Genomic DNA, 16586 nt, shown 5'->3' with positions numbered 1-16586 from the left:
TCTCTCTCTCTCTCTCTCTCTCTCTCTCTCTCTCTCTCTCTCTCTCTGGTTTTGAATTCTGAACTCGGATTGATTCTAACATGACTTTTCTTTTTTTGAACAGGGCCTCGGGAACCAATGTTGCTGCCATTGATAATAAAATTGAACAGGCAATGGTAAGTAATCCATTCACGACGGATCATACACAGTATATTGTTCTCTCGCTTTTTTTAAATTCAAAATGTATGAAGTAGGTATTCAGTTACATGGAAAGAGACATCAGAGAATCTATTCATGTGTACTGTACTATGGTGCTGAATTCAAGTCATTTGTGTTCACCTTTCCTCTTTATATTTTTGGCTATACCGACATCCAGCTCTCATGTCTGTCTTGACTTATTCTCATGTTCTCTTTAGATTCATGGAGTCTTTAATATACTCGAATGCACACATGTAGCCTTGCGCTTCCCTCTGATGTCCTTGTCTAGAACATGATAAATCGGCCTCCGTGTGACTCTGCTGCCTCCGGTCGGGTCTTTTTTTAATGTTGTTGCACATTTCCCGTCTCTTGCAGGACCTGGTGAAAAGCCATCTGATGTACGCGGTGCGTGAGGAGGTGGAGGTCTTAAAGGAGCAGATCAAGGAGCTGTTTGAGAGGAACTCTATGCTGGAGAAGGAGAACGCTGTGTTGAAATCTCTCGCCAACAGCGAGCAGCTGTCTCAGCTGCCCGCTCATTCGGCCACCAGCTCCGGCACCACGCCCCCCCAGCAAGGACTCAGCCAGCCTCAGCAGCAGGCCCAGCCTCAGCAGCAGGCCCAGCCTCAGCCTCAGCCGCAGTCACAGCAGCAGCAGCAGCAGCAGCAGCAGCAGCAGCAGCAGCAGCAGCAGCAGCAGCAGCAGCAGCAGCAGCAGCCCAAACCCCAGCAGCTCCAGACTCAGCTCGATCCCAGCCAACAACAAATGCAACCCAACGTCACCTCCGCTTGAAGTGCATCTGCCCTGCTTCGCAAAGGGCAGGAAAAAGAAAAAAGAGCATCTGCTCTACAACTTATTACAAATAGTCTATGTGAAATTAAAAAGAAGAAAAAAAAAAAATAACTTTGTCTTCTTCGCCACCAGCTTGACCACAAAGTACAGTGTGTGTGTGTGTGTGTGTGTGTGTGTGTGTGTGTGTGTGTGTGTGTGTGTGTGTGTGTGTGTGTGTGTGTGTGTGTGTGTGTGTGTGTAAGCAAGTGTGACTGAATTGGTGTTGGAATGTAAGTGTGTATGCATCTGTACTGTGGGCCTTTCCAGTGTTAATGCAATCATCGAGAGAGAGAGAGAGAGAGAGAGAGAGAGAAAGTGTGTGTAGAGACAGAGTATCAGGGAAGGTCGCGGTGTTTGTTTTCATCTTGCCGATGTTCCCGCAGCGGTTGACTGCTGGGTCCAAGCTCGGGGACCAGAATGTCTTTTCTTGGACCAGGCGCCGAGCCGGACCGGTTCACGACCTGACCTGAGACCTGCTCAAGCCGTGGGTGTGTTGGAAAGGGAGGGGCTTCAGCTCGCATAAGGGACGGACGGAGTGGTTGTCAAAAAGAGCGACTATTTTTTTAAATGAGATAATTGAGTGGGTGAAGGGGTATTTTTTTAGCCTTGCTGTTTCATGTCGTAAAGTAAGAAGAGGGGGAGAGAGAGAGAGAGTCTGTTCTTCGGAGCGCCACACCGCTGCCGTTACTGTCACATTAAGTCCAACTCTTGCATCGGTCTTTTGAGTTCTACTGTTGAGTGTCTTTATTTATTACAGGGCTGCTATTCTCATAAATGAACAAGTTCACAACACCTGTCTAACCGTAGCCCGGTGGCTTGTTTCCTCTTCTACAATGTTTCAACAGATTCTCCATTCGTCCCGGGGGCAACGCTTTAACATCGTAGGCAAAACAAAAAGAAAGAAATCTGACAAATGTTTAACACTAACTCAAATTATACGCTGCAATTGCCAATTCATAGCTCGTCAAGATCCAGTATGAATGTACGTTTATTTTTTTTTGTATAATAAAGTATTAAGAGCCTTGACGGGTGACACTTCAGCCGTTGACATCAAATCTTAATGTGAGCCTGCAGAATTTATTTGATGAAGATTAAATTCTGTTGGTTTCATCTAAAAGTGAATTAGTATTGCCATCACCCCCCTCCCCTCCTTCATTTTCTTTCTCCCAATGTTTGTCCTGAGGGGGATCAGGGGGGAAAGCTGTGAAATCATTCAACCTACTTTGTAACCAAAGATGCAAAGCTGTGTAAATTGATTATTTTTAAATGCACACATGTATTTCATTTCTTTTGTTACTTCCTTCTTCACAAACTATTTTGTTGCTGTTCAGCATGTTCTGCATGATCTGTAATCTTCAAACCACTTTCTTACCTCATTTTTATTCAGCACTCTTGTTGTGAGATAGTCTGTGAACAGTGTAAATGGGGCGAAATGATGCGGAGCAGAGAGAAAAATAACCTAGTGTGACTGACACTAGTCGCAGAAAAATGAAGTGAGCCATGTTTGTTCATTAAATGGTGTTTGAATTTCATATGCCAATAGTTTTGTTACATTGCAAATTTTAATGTATTTAAATAAAAGCAATATTCAGATTCCAAGATGTGTCAGTTTCATTTGATACAAAGTTCTATTAATACAATATACAGGTGCTGGTCATATAATTAGAATATCATCAAAAAGTTGATTTATTTCACTAATTCCATTCAAAAAGTGAAACTTGTCTATTATATTCATTCATTACACACAGACTGATATATTTCAAATGTTTATTTCTTTTAATTTTGATGATTATAACTGACAACTAAGGAAAATCCCAAATTCAGTATCTCAGAAAATTAGAATATTACTTAGAAATCTTGGCCAACTGAAAAGGATGAGCATGTACAGCACTCAATACTTAGTTGGGGCTCCTTTTGCCTGAATTACTGCAGCAATGCGGCGTGGCATGGAGTCGATCAGTCTGTGGCACTGCTCAGGTGTTATGAGAGCCCAGGTTGCTCTGATAGTGGCCTTCAGCTCTTCTGCATTGTTGGGTCTGGCATTTCGCATCATCCTCTTCACAATACCCCATAGATTTTCTATGGGGTTAAGGTCAGGCGAGTTTGCTGGCCAATTAAGAACAGGGATACCATGGTCCTTAAACCAGGTACTGGTTGCTTTGGCACTGTGTGCAGGTGCCAAGTCCTGTTGGAAAATGAAATCTGCATCTCCATGAAGTTGGTCAGCAGCAGGAAGCATGAAGTGCTCTAAAACTTCCTGGTATACGGCTGCATTGACCTTGGACCTCAGAAAACACAGTGGACCAACACCAGCAGATGACATGGCACCCCAAACCATCACTGACTGTGGAAACTTTACACTGGACCTCAAGCAACGTGGATTGTGTGTCTCTCCTCCCTTCCTCCAGACTCTGGGACCCTGATTTCCAAAGGAAATGCAAAATTTACTTTCATCAGAGAACATAACTTTGGACCACTCAGCAGCAGTCCAGTCCTTTTTGTCTTTAGCCCAGGCGAGACGCTTCAGACGCTGTCTGTTGTTTAAGAGTGGCTTGACACAAGGAATGCGACAGCTGAAACCCATGTGTCTCGCATACGTCTGTGCGTAGTGGTTCTTGAAGCAGACTCCAGCTGCAGTCCACTCTTTCTGAATCTCCCCCACATTTTTGAATCGGTTATTTCACAATCCTCTCCAGGGTGCGGTTATCCCTATTGCTTGTACACTTTTTTCTACCACATCTTTTCCTTCCCTTCGCCTCTCTATTAATGTGCTTGGACACAGAGCTCTGTGAACAGCCAGCCTCTTTTGCAATGACCTTTTGTGTCTTGCCCTCCTTGTGCAAGGTGTCAATGGTCGTCTTTTGGACAACTGTCAAGTCAGCAGTCTTCCCCATGATTGTGTAGCCTACAGAACTAGACTGAGAGACCATTTAAAGGCCTTTGCAGGTGTTTTGAGTTAATTAGCTGATTAGAGTGTGGCACCAGATGTCTTCAATATTGAGCCTTTTCACAATATTCTAATTTTCTGAGATACTGAATTTGGGATTTTCCTTAGTTGTCAGTTATAATCATCAAAATTAAAAGAACTAAACATTTGAAATATATCAGTCTGTGTGTAATGAATGAATATAATAGACAAGTTTCACTTTTTGAATGGAATTAGTGAAATAAATCAACTTTTTGATGATATTCTAATTATATGACCAGCACCTGTATTTTAGGAGCATTTGAAACATTTAACCATTCACTGGTAAACTACCTGGAAGCTGGACTTGCCCTGAATAAAAGCATTGGATCCTCTTTCTGTATCCTGTCAAAGCCAACAACCTACACCAGGTACAGATGCAGACATGTGTTGGTGAACTTTCTGGATACTTTTAAGTGCTTCTCAAAGAGGCAGGTGGTCGGTTCATGTTTGACAGCCAGATGGCACTGTTGTACTACGGGAGAAGGAGCGTTTCGGTGTCGGTGTGCTAAAAACTGAAGCTTTAGAGTTTACCGAATCTTTTAAGAGAAACTCATTTATTGAAGAAACATTACAAAACAATTCTAAAGAAGTTTTAGAACATACGTGCTACCCTAACCGATGCATAGCAGTTCTCTCTGAAAAGAAATACTCCCAAGCAGTGTTCATGATGCGTCAACAGTTCCAAGTCCAAAGGGGGATTAAAAACAAAAAGAAGCTCCCTCCTTCCCAGTATAGGACCTCCACGATACAGACAGTAGAGTACAATAACATGGAAAATGAATGGGGACTCACAACAAAGTCTTCCATTGACACACGCCTCACAGTTGTGCACGTTGTACTTGTGTCCCACTGTTGTCAGAGGGTCGCCCCACCCATCAGAGAGGTGGGGTTCACCGGGTGGGTCTGAGCCAGACTAACAGCCTTCTGAGGAATACTCGTCGGTCTTTATCGCCGGCTAACCAACGGTGACAAATCGGCTGCCTTTGCCGCTCTGTGCTGTGGTGGTGCGCTGATCTTTTAGGATGCGGAATCTCTCATTCAGGGTGATTGATGTTTGCTGTAGAAAGAGAAGGACACCAGAGAGTCGTTAAAACACTATTGAGCAATCTTATTGAGACGATGTGGGGAGCCAACACTCAAAAAAAGAAATGGTCCCCTGCCCGTTTATTAAAGCATACAGAAATATAAGTAGCATGCTCTCACCGGTTTCCCAACACTGTTGATGTCAAACTGCAGAGGCACTCCTTTTGGTATTTTCTTCTCCACTACTTCCATCTTCACCGGAGCAGGGATGGCTGCTGGGGGGTGCAGGGTCCAAGCAGAGGGAGGCCTACGGACGAGTCACACAGTCGGTCACTTGTGTCTGGTGGTGTTTAGTGTGACATGCATATTTACAAATTTCCTTGCGTGTGTAATACAATGCACAACTATATAGGCATTATTAAATATGAATAAACAAATGTTCTTAAAGAAAAGATTATGGTCTTTACTCGGGCTGAGTCATGGCTGTGGGGTTGTCAATTGAAACGGTCAAGATTCCACTGCTGGCTGTCGATGTGCACCACCTGGTGGATAAACAGGAAAGTTGTTTAGCATCACACGGACTATGAAATTGCAAAAAAGTCTCCTTTCCACTCCAAATGATAATTAGTGCGATTTCCTCTTCTTCCCACATGTCACTGAATAATAAAAGGCAATTAAGCGTTTTAAAAAAATAGAGCAAAATTAGACTGTGACCTCTAAAGATACTTACTGCCGAGTTCTGACTGGAGAACTGTGAGGATTTGTCTTCTGCACCTGGGCCTGGACCTGTGATACGGAGCCATGGACAAGAATAATAAACAAAGTGGTATACTTGCATTAATCTGGAGATAGATTTAGCTCTTAAAATGACCAGATAAACAGTAAATGCATTACATTTAGCAACTCTTGATGTCACACGTAGTAACCCATAATGTACCTTGAGTCCTCTGTGAAAAAGAAATGTTGCCTGGCGTGCTTCCCTCCGAGTCTGCTGGACAGGCGGCAGTGGTCTGCAGGAGGAGGAAAAAACACAGTATTGAAAAACAGCTGAGTATTTAGTGTGTTGTGTGTGCCGTATACAGTTAACCACAAAGTAACATGTTGATGAGTCTTCATTCCTCTACACCCATTTGAAATGAAACTACTTCCTAGATTACACCTCTTTAAACAGTGTTGTGTGTGACGACATCGCTGCAGACACGCTGACTTTGGGGTCTTACACTACAATACTCCGTGTTTTCAGAGAGAACTACACCTTAGCACAAGTGCACCGTATGACTGTGCAAAAGGTTTTGATAAAAGGTGTTCTCACCGCCGTCGCAGATGAAATGGTCTCCTGACCGGTGTTGCATTCTGTCCTCTCGGAGGATCCGGCTGCCTGTACGGCCGCCTCTGTACCTCTTGCTTCCTGTACGGGGCTTCGGTGCGTTGAATGAATGGCTTTGTTTTCTGTCTTGTTTTCTGAAAATGGAGGTGCGGTGAAGTACAGCTATATAACCAAAGACAAAACGTTTGAAAAGCTGCACCGCTTCTAAAAATAGACAGCAAGAGCCGACACATTTGTTCACGGCACTGTGGAACATAGGCGTCAGAAGCCAATCAGAATTGTAAGGCAGAGGATTAGTTAAAATCTGAAATCTCCTTTTCCACAAATTCTTTTAATATCTTTTCGTCAGAAATAAAACCGGATTTAAGAAAAATGACACTATGCTGAATCTATGAATTACTGCCTGAAATCAAGTGTGATGCAGCTCGACCTGAAAGTCACTTCATCATTAAACTCTTATAGGACAGGTAAGCTCAGTGAGTAACAGTACCTCAACACAATCAGCTTCTGCATACATCTGTAGAACTTCAGTGTGCAAGAGATCAAACGTGAATATGTGTATGCACTTGGAAAAATATAGAACAAGTAATGAATCTCCAAATGGGATGACATAACTGACTAATAAGTATGTAAAACATACTTTTAACAATAACTTGCACAAGTTTAACAGAAAATAAGAGAAAAACAATCAAGGATGCCGTGGTGGGCTAGTTTAAAATCACATCTGCTGAGATTCTGAGCCCTACTAGCCTTTAATAGATAATTATGGGATGATGGGACACAAGATGGAAAAGTTTCTAAGGTCGTCTGATGAAGACAACAGGATGTATAGGAGGGGCAGTGAGTTTGCGGTTTATGGATACAAAATGGTGATGTCTGTTGCCTCTTCTTTCTGTTAGGTTCTCTGAGCTTCGGTGTGTTTAACGTTCCTTTTTTATAAATTAAAGATGCGATATGTTTTATACCCGTCATTACAGCAGGGAAAAGGCTGTATGCCAACCTCACAAGGGTTAAACATCGATACCACTACACTTATTTTGCTTCTCTTTTAATACACACATGACACTTAATAATATACCTGTTTTAACCTTCTCTTTGTTTGTTTACCATATGTTAAATTGTCATACTACTCCACTGTGTTTTACTGTTGCACCAATCACCACGCAAGTTTCAGACAAACACCCAAGTCTACCAGGAGTAACATGTCCCTATATGTTTAGTGTGCACTACAGACCGTGCTCCATTACCTGGCTGACTGCTGCTGCTCTGTTGATCATGCCGACTCGTTTGAGCAGAGCCGCGGGCCTCCTGGCCGCGAGGCCTGTGATGACCCCTTGACCCCGTCGTCGCCCAGGTGGGGGGGGGACTCTTCTGTTTCTTAATTTAGGAGCTCCTCCTCGGGGCACGCCACCTCCTGGTAAAGATAATATCAGCGACATTACACATGTACAGAGTTGTTTTGACAGAATTTGACCACAGAAAGCGTTAAGCGCGCACACCTCTCTGGACGGGTCCAACAGTTCTCGATGCTCCCTTTCCTTGGGTCTTCTTGACTGGTCGACGGTTCACTGGGGCCTGTCTCCTTTGTATCTGTTGCTCCTTTTTGTTCAGCCGAATGATGTCATCTGTTACATTTAAAATCACACAAGCAAAGATAAGCAAAGTGCTCACATGAGATATATTTAGCTTAGCTACCAACTGACAAACCTCCCGACATGGACGTGCCTCCCACTCGTCAGTAGCTACCGTTAACGTCAGCTAACTGTAGTAACGTTACTCTAGTAACGTTTTCTGTTCGCTACCGAGGACCGTACCTAATGACATGTCGACTTTGTCGGGAACCACTGGTCGTCTCCTCCGGGCTGCTGTAACATTCCCGTTGTTCATACTTTAAACCGCGACAAACATACAAGACTGGTTAGCAGCCGTGCTAACTGTTCGTCCCTTTTAAGGCTAACGTTACGCTACAACAGACACACACACACAACTCCCACCCCGTACGTAAACGGCGCCGCGCAGGCGCTGTAGAGACATTCCATCTGCATTGTGGGAAATGTAGTAAGATACAACAAAAACAGTGTGTTACAAAACCTCATGTAACTGGTTGTGTAAAGAGAAACACGACGCTCGCTAACGTGTTTCTCACAACTTGACTGCTAGCCTTCGGTTAGCTATATTTGCAATAGCCCTTCCAGACATACTTCACGTTGTATTCATTGCATGTTGCTCTGCGTTTGGAGGAGGTACGTTATCTTCGTCGCACCGTTTGAGTGATACGCTTCTCTAGCCGTCGTCGTGGTGTTGCTAGCCGTCATCTGTTATTTAATATGTCTATAGTGTTTCTTGATTTATTCTGTCTCCCAACATGAGCTTGTTTTCGTCTTATTTTTGGTTGTCTGTTATGTTTTGCTAATGGACGCGTGTTATCTCCAGTCTTAACACCGTGTTGTTACTGTGGTTTACCTGCAGCACACCTTTCTCGTCTGAACCAAGGAGATTCTTGAGGCTTGTTGTCCACAGTGATCAGAGACCTACGTCGGTACTGTCCCCTCTGATCAAGTCACTCACCAGTCAGATCATCATGTCAGGCAAAAAACGCAAGTCCACATCCGCTGCTGCGAAACAGCCCAGTGCCAAGCAGCAGAAGTTGGCTCCCATGAAGGAGGAGAAGAGCAAGAGAGCTGGAGGCTGGCTGGAGGACCTTGTGAAGCAGCACAGGACAGAGAACAAGGAGGTGAAATTCAACAAAAAGCGCCTCCGCCTTATATCTGACACAACCCAGATAAAGCAGGACTCCAAGGGTGTCCTGTACTGGATGTTAAGAGACCACAGAGTGCAAGGTGAACACTTTAAAACAGCAAAACAGTAATTCAACAACAGACTTTTACTGGCTTGTATAACATGTTTTGTGTGTGTGATTCCCTCCATGTTGTAGACAATTGGGCGCTGGTCCATGCCCAGCAGCTTGCTTTGAAGAAGAACCTTCCTCTGCACGTCTGTGTCTGCCTGGTTGTCCCAAAATCAGAACTGTCCACTCTGAGACATTACAGCTTTATGCTGAAAGGTCTGGAAGAAGTTGCAAAGGTATTGACTTTATGTTTTATTTTTTAATGCACTGACTACAGCCATAAATTCAATCAGTGCATTAGTCACTCTGTTTATATTCACTTGCTTGACAGAAAAATCATACAATATAATGCATTTGTCCTGTTAGTACATCAACCAGATTAAGCAATACCACCAACCACTTGCAGGCTCTACAAAAATGCCTTGCTTTCTTTTTTTTTTAAAGTTAATTCAATTATAAAGTGAAGACATGGGGTTTTAAGATGATTAGAATCTGGCAACTTCCAGAAACACAATCTGGTCATTTGATATGGACATTTGTCATTTTTATTATTTTATTTGCCAATTAAACACCTACAACTTGTATGCTGTGTTCATTGTTAAAGTGGAAAGTAAAGTAAAAATGCCAAACAATCTTGTTCACGCTTCTCAAATCTAACAATTTCCTGTTTTTTTTAATTTTTTTTTTATTAAATCATATGGTTGGCCAAAACCATCAATTTGGAGACATAGCTTTCATTAATTGTGATAGGCATTTTGGACAGTAATGGGTTAGGTAAAATATGTTTTATAGAATCATCAATAATGGAAAATAATCAATATTTGCAGCTATAGTGAAGTGAGTTATAAAATCAATCAATCAATGGAAAAGTGACAGTTTAGCTGTAGTTACAGACAGTATGGGTACGGGTGATAGTTTAGGGGGCATTCAAAAGGAACATAAGTCAAATATATTCCGCACATGAGATCCAATTATTTGGCACTTTTACCCACAACCAGGTCTATTAAACTTCGTTGTTTTGCCCGAAACCAAACAGGAATGCAAAGCCTTGGACATCCAGTTCCACTTGCTGCACGGTTCAGCGGGGGACACCCTCCCTGGCTTTGTTTGTGACCGCGGCCTGGGGGCCGTGGTGACAGACTTCTCCCCCCTCAGAGACCCACTGCAGTGGTTGGAGGATGTTAAAAAGACTCTTCCAAAGGACATTCCCCTCATACAGGTAAACCCTCAAGAGAGGGAGAGAGTGTTGCTGTGATGTTCTGCATTCTGGATTTTATGCTGACGATAGATATTGTTGTTTGGTTTGTCTCCTGTCTTTCTCTGATTATTTCCTTGCTTTATTTCTTGTCCTTGTCACGTTTGTTCACAATTAAATACATATTTAAAATCATTTGATGTGCCCATGAGTGCTGTCGGTGTTTCTTCATTATCTGTTAAATGAGCGAAAGAACCAAATTTCCCCTTTTTACAGGTTGATGCCCACAATATTGTCCCCTGCTGGGTGGCATCCCCTAAGCTGGAGTATGCTGCCAGGACGATCAGAGGGAAAATCACAAAGCTGTTGCCGGAGTTCCTCACAGAGTTCCCTCTGGTAGAGAAACACTCCCACACCGCTACAAGAACGGCCAAAGTAAGTGCTGCAGTAACGGTGACGGGCATTATTCAAATTGTTCTGAATAAAAGTTAATATGCTATTTATGTTTTTCTGTCACATTCTGGACTTTTGGATCGGTTAAGACAACGGGATAATAATTTGTCTTTCCATAAAAGTATTCATTGCTTTGGAAGTGTTTTTCAAAAATCAATGGTTGCTGTCGGTGAGCTCATTGATGGGGAGTTTTGAAGTCGGATTGCTGCAATAAAGCATTTCATTTCAAGCCTCTCTTCTCCTCTGCACATAATTTATTGCTGAGTGAATATAAGCAGTCACAGTTTAAATTGACTTCCCACCTCTAGATATTAAAGCTGTGTGCTTTTACCGCAGTGCTGTGATTGATATGCAATTCACTTCCGAGCCTCCTGTAGCATAAACGAGGTGAAAGGATCACAACTGCGCCTCTTTTGAAGTTTGCAGTTCTACAAAACCAGAGTGTGTATTTGAGCTCATCGCTGTCAGCTGTGACCGCTGCTGATAGTTTTCTCCCACCTTCACCTTACAGCCAGTGGACTGGGACAAAACCCTGGCCTCCCTGCAGGTTGACCGAGCAATAGGAGAGACGGAGTGGGCACAGCCAGGCACCAAGGGAGGGTTGGCCATGTTGGAGTCCTTCATTGATGTACGCCTCAAACTGTTTGACACCAAACGCAACGACCCAAACGCTGCTGCCCTCAGCCAGCTGTCCCCCTGGATCCGCTTTGGTCAGTAGTACCATGAGAAATATTGTGGGTGTGAATTATTTTGAAGGGTGTTCCACAAGGATCAATATTGGTGCCCCTCAGACCTCTGTTTTTAATTTAAAGCTTGCTCTAAACTCCCAAAAAGACAAAATCTACACATTTCACATCAGCTTTCATGATCATACTTCGATCTGACTCATAATGGATGTACAATGGATACAGTACAGCATTATAAGCACTTACATACTGCAACTATTTAAACTAGATTCTTATACCAGAATAGAGCTTGTTCCACTTTTTATTTATTTGTTTTAAACAGAAAACACGTCCAATTGTTCTCTTTGATTAATTGCTCAAGACAGCTATCAAACTCATCACTGCAAGTTTTATGAAAAGGTTGGTTATCACTGACTCCCAGAAGGCGTACTTGTGTTTTCATTTACACCAGCTTGCTATTTAAGTTCACAGTGAATGACCCTGACACCAGATCACCATGTAGTTTAGCTTTAAAATGTACTCATACCATTGCCTTTCATTCTGTCCCGCTGTGTCTGCCTCTTTTAATCACCCTCTTCACCCATCTCTTCTTCATACTCCTCATCAGGCCACCTGTCAGCCCAGCGGGTGGCGATGCAGGTTCAGCGCAGTGGGAAGTCTGCAGGTCATTCTGTCGCCTCCTTCATCGAGGAGCTGGTTGTGCGCAGAGAGCTGACGGACAACTTCTGCTTCTACAACAAGAAATATGACAGCGTGGAGGGTCAGTTCAAATTTCTAAATTGATAGCTTGTAAATGATTCAGCTCCTGAAGTTGTCAGTTATATTTTTTGTTTTAAATGTGTTATGTATGTATGTGTGTGTGTGTGTGTGTGTGTGTGTGTGTGTGTGTGTGTGTGTGTGTTTGTGTTGCTCAGGTGCGTATGAGTGGGCTCAGAAGACCTTGAAAGATCATGCCAAAGACAAGAGGCCGTATGTCTACACGCGTGAGCAGCTGGAGAAATCAAAGACGCACGACAAACTCTGGAACGGTGCTCAGGTACCTTCTCATTCACATAAGCATTGCTCACCAGTCCGTGTTATTGTAAAAACGTAGTTTCTTACTGTTGTTTATGTCACATTTTCTCCATTAGTACCAGATGGTCACTGAGGGGAAGATGCATGGTTTCTTGAGGATGTACTGGGCCAAAAAGATTCTGGAGTGGACGTCCTCACCAGAGGAGGCCCTTTCAATTGCTCTATACCTGAACGATCGCTACGAGCTGGATGGCCAGGACCCCAATGGCTTTGTCGGTGAGGACAGAATAAATTCTCAGTTTGACGCTGATTCACTGAATATACTTGTCTCACACATTCATGCCCTCCCCACTGTGTGTCCCTCCTGTAGGTTGCATGTGGTCTATTTGCGGCATCCATGACCAGGGTTGGGGAGAGAGAGACGTTTTCGGAAAGATCCGCTACATGAACTACAAAGGCTGCCTGCGGAAGTTTGACGTCGCCGGATTTGAGAGAAAATACTGTCCCAAAAAGCTTTGAAGCATAAAAATGTTTGGAAGGATTAGAATACAATGCTGATGGCCTAAATCTCTTACATCTTTACCTCAGCGAGCATTTGTACAGTACAAACAACAGCAACTGTGCTGACGGAGCTAACTGTTTAACATGATCTGTGGTGCTTACTTATTAAGCTGAAAGAGCTACATCTTTACTTTGTTTTATGTTACTTTTATATTACTGTTTTAATTTAAGTAGTTTTTTACACAAAAGATGCCTTGTTTGATGTTCGTATTGCAACAACTGATTCCACGACTGTTCTTTTCGAGGATCTCTGAGGGTTGGAGTCTGTCCATGTTTTCATACCAAACCCTTTTCTGTTCACTTATGTCACAGTGTCTTTATTCATTAACAGTTCTCCAGCTATAAATGCAGCATATTTTGCCTTCTTACCAGACTTGTTTGGTTATTCTCCACTCAAAAGAATGCATCCACCCACAATCACTTTGAACTGATTATATTAACATTTAATTCATAATTAAGCATAGCTTAGCCACACTTTGAATATTGTTATCTACCAGCTATTAAAATAGTTCAGTGGCATTCAAAATAATTTAATCACATCTACACACAGACGAGCTGTTAACTAAGGAAAGCAACAACAAAAATTTGATTAGAGAAACTCGTGTTCCTCAATCCACAATGGGAAACAAAAAAGAAAGCTATGTACAGTGTTACATGTTTGTATTTGCAGGCGCCGGCTTAACTCACAGTTGTGTTGTAGAAACATGTTTACTGAGCACAGATGTAATTAAGCCCAGAAAAAAACACTTCTGCCCACATAATTAACTGTCCCCCATGTAGTGGATAAAAACAAGCCCCTTCAGGTAACTATGCACGTAACACAGTTTCACAAATTATAATGTGTAGCCGTCTCTATGATATCAGCCCTTTTGTTGTGTAATTTCAAGGGAAAGATATTTACGTCTCACACGGTTGTGCTTTCTTGCTAATTAGCTGAAACCAGTTGGTATGGTTACAGGGAAGGATAACATCACAGAGGGATGTTGGACCGTAATTTACAGGTTTAAGGCCATCATCAGTTAAACTGTTCCAAGTTTCTATCAAACTGAGTATTTACCTTCACATGCTGTTGTAGAAAGACTATCAGTTCTTATAAAAAGTTGTATTATGTGTGTTGCGTAAACCCATAAAGCAGTATATTGAATACAAATCATGTTTTAGCAGTCTATCAATAACAATGAATAACAATAGAAATGTCCAACAATAAATTCTTGCTTATAATAGAGAACACTGTGGACATATGAGCTGACAAGGACGTCCGTATTAGATGTACTTTTGCCACAACTGTAAACAGATGTGCAATGTATTTATTTTAAAGATTGTTTAATCCAGCGCTGAAACAATAAGCCCGCTGGAATACCAATATTTCACTTTAACAGAGAACATTACATCAGAACATCAGCATTGACTCAAAGAGGATCTTCAAGCTCTTTTGTTGGGCGACCACTGGCTGTGCTCCTTTATTAAATATATCATAGCAGAGTGACAGAAAACTACTTGAAGTCATAGCTTTGTAAGAATACACTCGCCACTCTTTGAACACTGAGGTTCAAGCTGCTGGCATGGTTATTGCAGCTCATATTGGTCTTCTGAAAAATGTGCATCCAAATCTCAAGGTTTCCCCAAATTACACTACACACATGAAGCTCTAGCGTTAGTTCAGTAATGAAGACTATAGTCTTGTATGCTTGTAGTTTACTTCTCATACATCTGCCATTCACTCCTCACGCATTATCTCCTTGCTGTCATTGTTCGAGGTCAGTCATGATAACAGCTGTTTAGATCAGCTGGTCTACTTTATTCAATAGCACAACGACACAACTACACCGTTAGGCTATCATCTTGCTGCTGTCTCTTTTTAAATATGACTCTCTACCTTCAGTATACGTTCACGCTGCTGTTACACGCCCCTCCACCCCCCCATCTCCGCCGAATCTTCGCAGATCCATCGGCTTCATCAACTCATCATTCTATCAGCCTCATCAGCCACCACCACCACCACCAGTGTCTGGACTCCACGGGGGGATTCAACTTGCTGCTGCTCAGGGCAGATGCCTCTCGATTACAAATATATACCTGTAGAGTCCAAGCGCCGAAGTCTCTGTCAAGACTTAATCATCACATATTATCTGTTAATAGTAAACAATTATCTTTTCTTCATTTAACTCGTCTCTCCTGATGAACTACTATTATCCCAGCTGTGTAATTTTACCAATCATGTGGCCTGTTCAGCCTGGAGCTTCTTCTCACTGAAACGCTTGTTCTAAGTTGTGTCTTTATTTCGCATATCACTTCAGTAGCACACTCACAAAGACATTTGTGCTAACAAACAGATTATTACAGGTAATGCTTTTTTTACCATGTTCACCAAATCAGTTTAGCATTTTATCACAAAGCTGAGGCTGATTGGTATCTTTATTTTTGCAGGTATTTAGTCATAAACGTAAGTATTGGGCATCATTTCAAATGTTACAACCGACAATTGCGCTAATAGTGAAGTAAAGGGTTCACTAAAAAGTTGCCAAATACAACAAGCAAGAGGAAAAGTCAAGGGATCAACAAAGGATTCATCCTCTGGGGACCATGACTGTCTGTACAAAATTTGATAGCAAATTACCTAATAGCTGTTGAAATATATAAGTCTTGACCAAAGTGGGACATTGTCGTGCCTGGGACCATGCCGCTAGCGTGGATATATATATTAAACAATGAGATATTGGATTATGTGAGTCGTGACTTTCTCCCGCTCTCCTGGGGGATTTGTCCCCCTTGACTTTGCGGGTGTACAAGTCATTTCAGCACAATCACACTTGTAGGTAACAGCAGTAGAATGCAATCACATCAGAACTCCTGTGCGCTGAGGTTTACCTGTCTTTTTGTGAAATAGCTTGCATATGTCTTGAGTGGAAAGTTAATCTCACCCACTAAGATTGGTTTAACAAGGAGAAAATGAAAACAGTGAAGCGCTGGCAGAGTTTAATCAATGTGCTGTTGATATTCCTTTTCCGTTTTATCTCCCAATATTTACAGTCTCCAAATTACTTATTGCTTAAACTGACGTTCACGGTAGTCTTGTAGGTATTATTTTCTGTAAGTATGAGAGCTCATTGCACCAGGTAGCCAGCTGACTAATGTTGTGGCTGTTGTGTACTGGTCTGTACAAGCAATGTACAGGAAGGAAGCAGAAAAAAAATGGTGTTCTTTACAACATCATTCACTGGTCAGGGTTCTTTATGAGAAAATCCATTCCGCACAGCATCACTTTTGCCCCAGAATCTGTGGTTATGCGTTAGCATTCAGGCTTTTTCTTCCAATAATTTTCCATCCATTCATTCTCCATCAGCCGTTCTGTTCAGGATCACCGGACGCGGAGGAGATGGCATGCACTATGCACGAGAACATGGAACACCCTATGCTGAGTTAATTAACCTAACTTACATGTCTTTGGACTGCGAGATGACACACACACACACACACACACACACACACACACACACACACACACA

General features: G+C 42.4%; 3 protein-coding genes across 3 annotated transcripts in view; 2 read left to right on the top strand and 1 right to left on the bottom strand.

The window, feature by feature from the left end:
- LOC116387653 (TSC22 domain family protein 2-like) overlaps positions 1-2604 on the top strand; it is an 18618-nt gene extending 16014 nt beyond the window's left edge. The window contains exons 2-3 of the mRNA XM_031854936.1: positions 104-155; positions 553-2604. Of these exons, the coding sequence (XP_031710796.1) occupies positions 104-155; positions 553-966 (466 nt within the window). The 3' untranslated portion in view covers positions 967-2604. The remainder of the gene's footprint in view (positions 1-103; positions 156-552) is intronic.
- Positions 2605-4508: 1904 nt separating this feature from the next.
- On the bottom strand, positions 4509-8305 carry LOC116387681 (UAP56-interacting factor). Its single transcript, XM_031854983.1, has 9 exons — positions 8138-8305; positions 7823-7948; positions 7571-7737; positions 6309-6457; positions 5934-6006; positions 5727-5782; positions 5464-5538; positions 5177-5303; positions 4509-5030 (listed from the first exon to the last, which is right to left on the bottom strand). Exons 1-9 carry the CDS (start codon positions 8208-8210, stop codon positions 4929-4931), a joined length of 948 nt encoding a protein of 315 aa, XP_031710843.1. The 5' UTR covers positions 8211-8305; the 3' UTR covers positions 4509-4928.
- Positions 8306-8387: 82 nt separating this feature from the next.
- Positions 8388-13448, top strand: cpdp (CPD photolyase). Its single transcript, XM_031854914.1, has 10 exons — positions 8388-8566; positions 8793-9163; positions 9259-9407; positions 10208-10390; positions 10643-10801; positions 11331-11529; positions 12113-12265; positions 12420-12541; positions 12636-12795; positions 12890-13448. The coding sequence occupies exons 1-10, from the start codon at positions 8544-8546 to the stop codon at positions 13036-13038; spliced, it is 1668 nt and encodes a 555-aa protein (XP_031710774.1). The 5' UTR covers positions 8388-8543; the 3' UTR covers positions 13039-13448.
- Positions 13449-16586: the final 3138 nt, after the last annotated feature.

This window comes from Anarrhichthys ocellatus, unplaced genomic scaffold, assembly GCF_004355925.1.
Source record: "Anarrhichthys ocellatus isolate YVR2014 unplaced genomic scaffold, GSC_Weel_1.0 scaffold15, whole genome shotgun sequence".
Lineage (NCBI taxonomy): Eukaryota > Metazoa > Chordata > Actinopteri > Perciformes > Anarhichadidae > Anarrhichthys > Anarrhichthys ocellatus.
The sequence above is the reverse complement of the archived record's forward strand: the minus strand, read 5'-3'. Positions and strand labels throughout refer to the sequence as shown.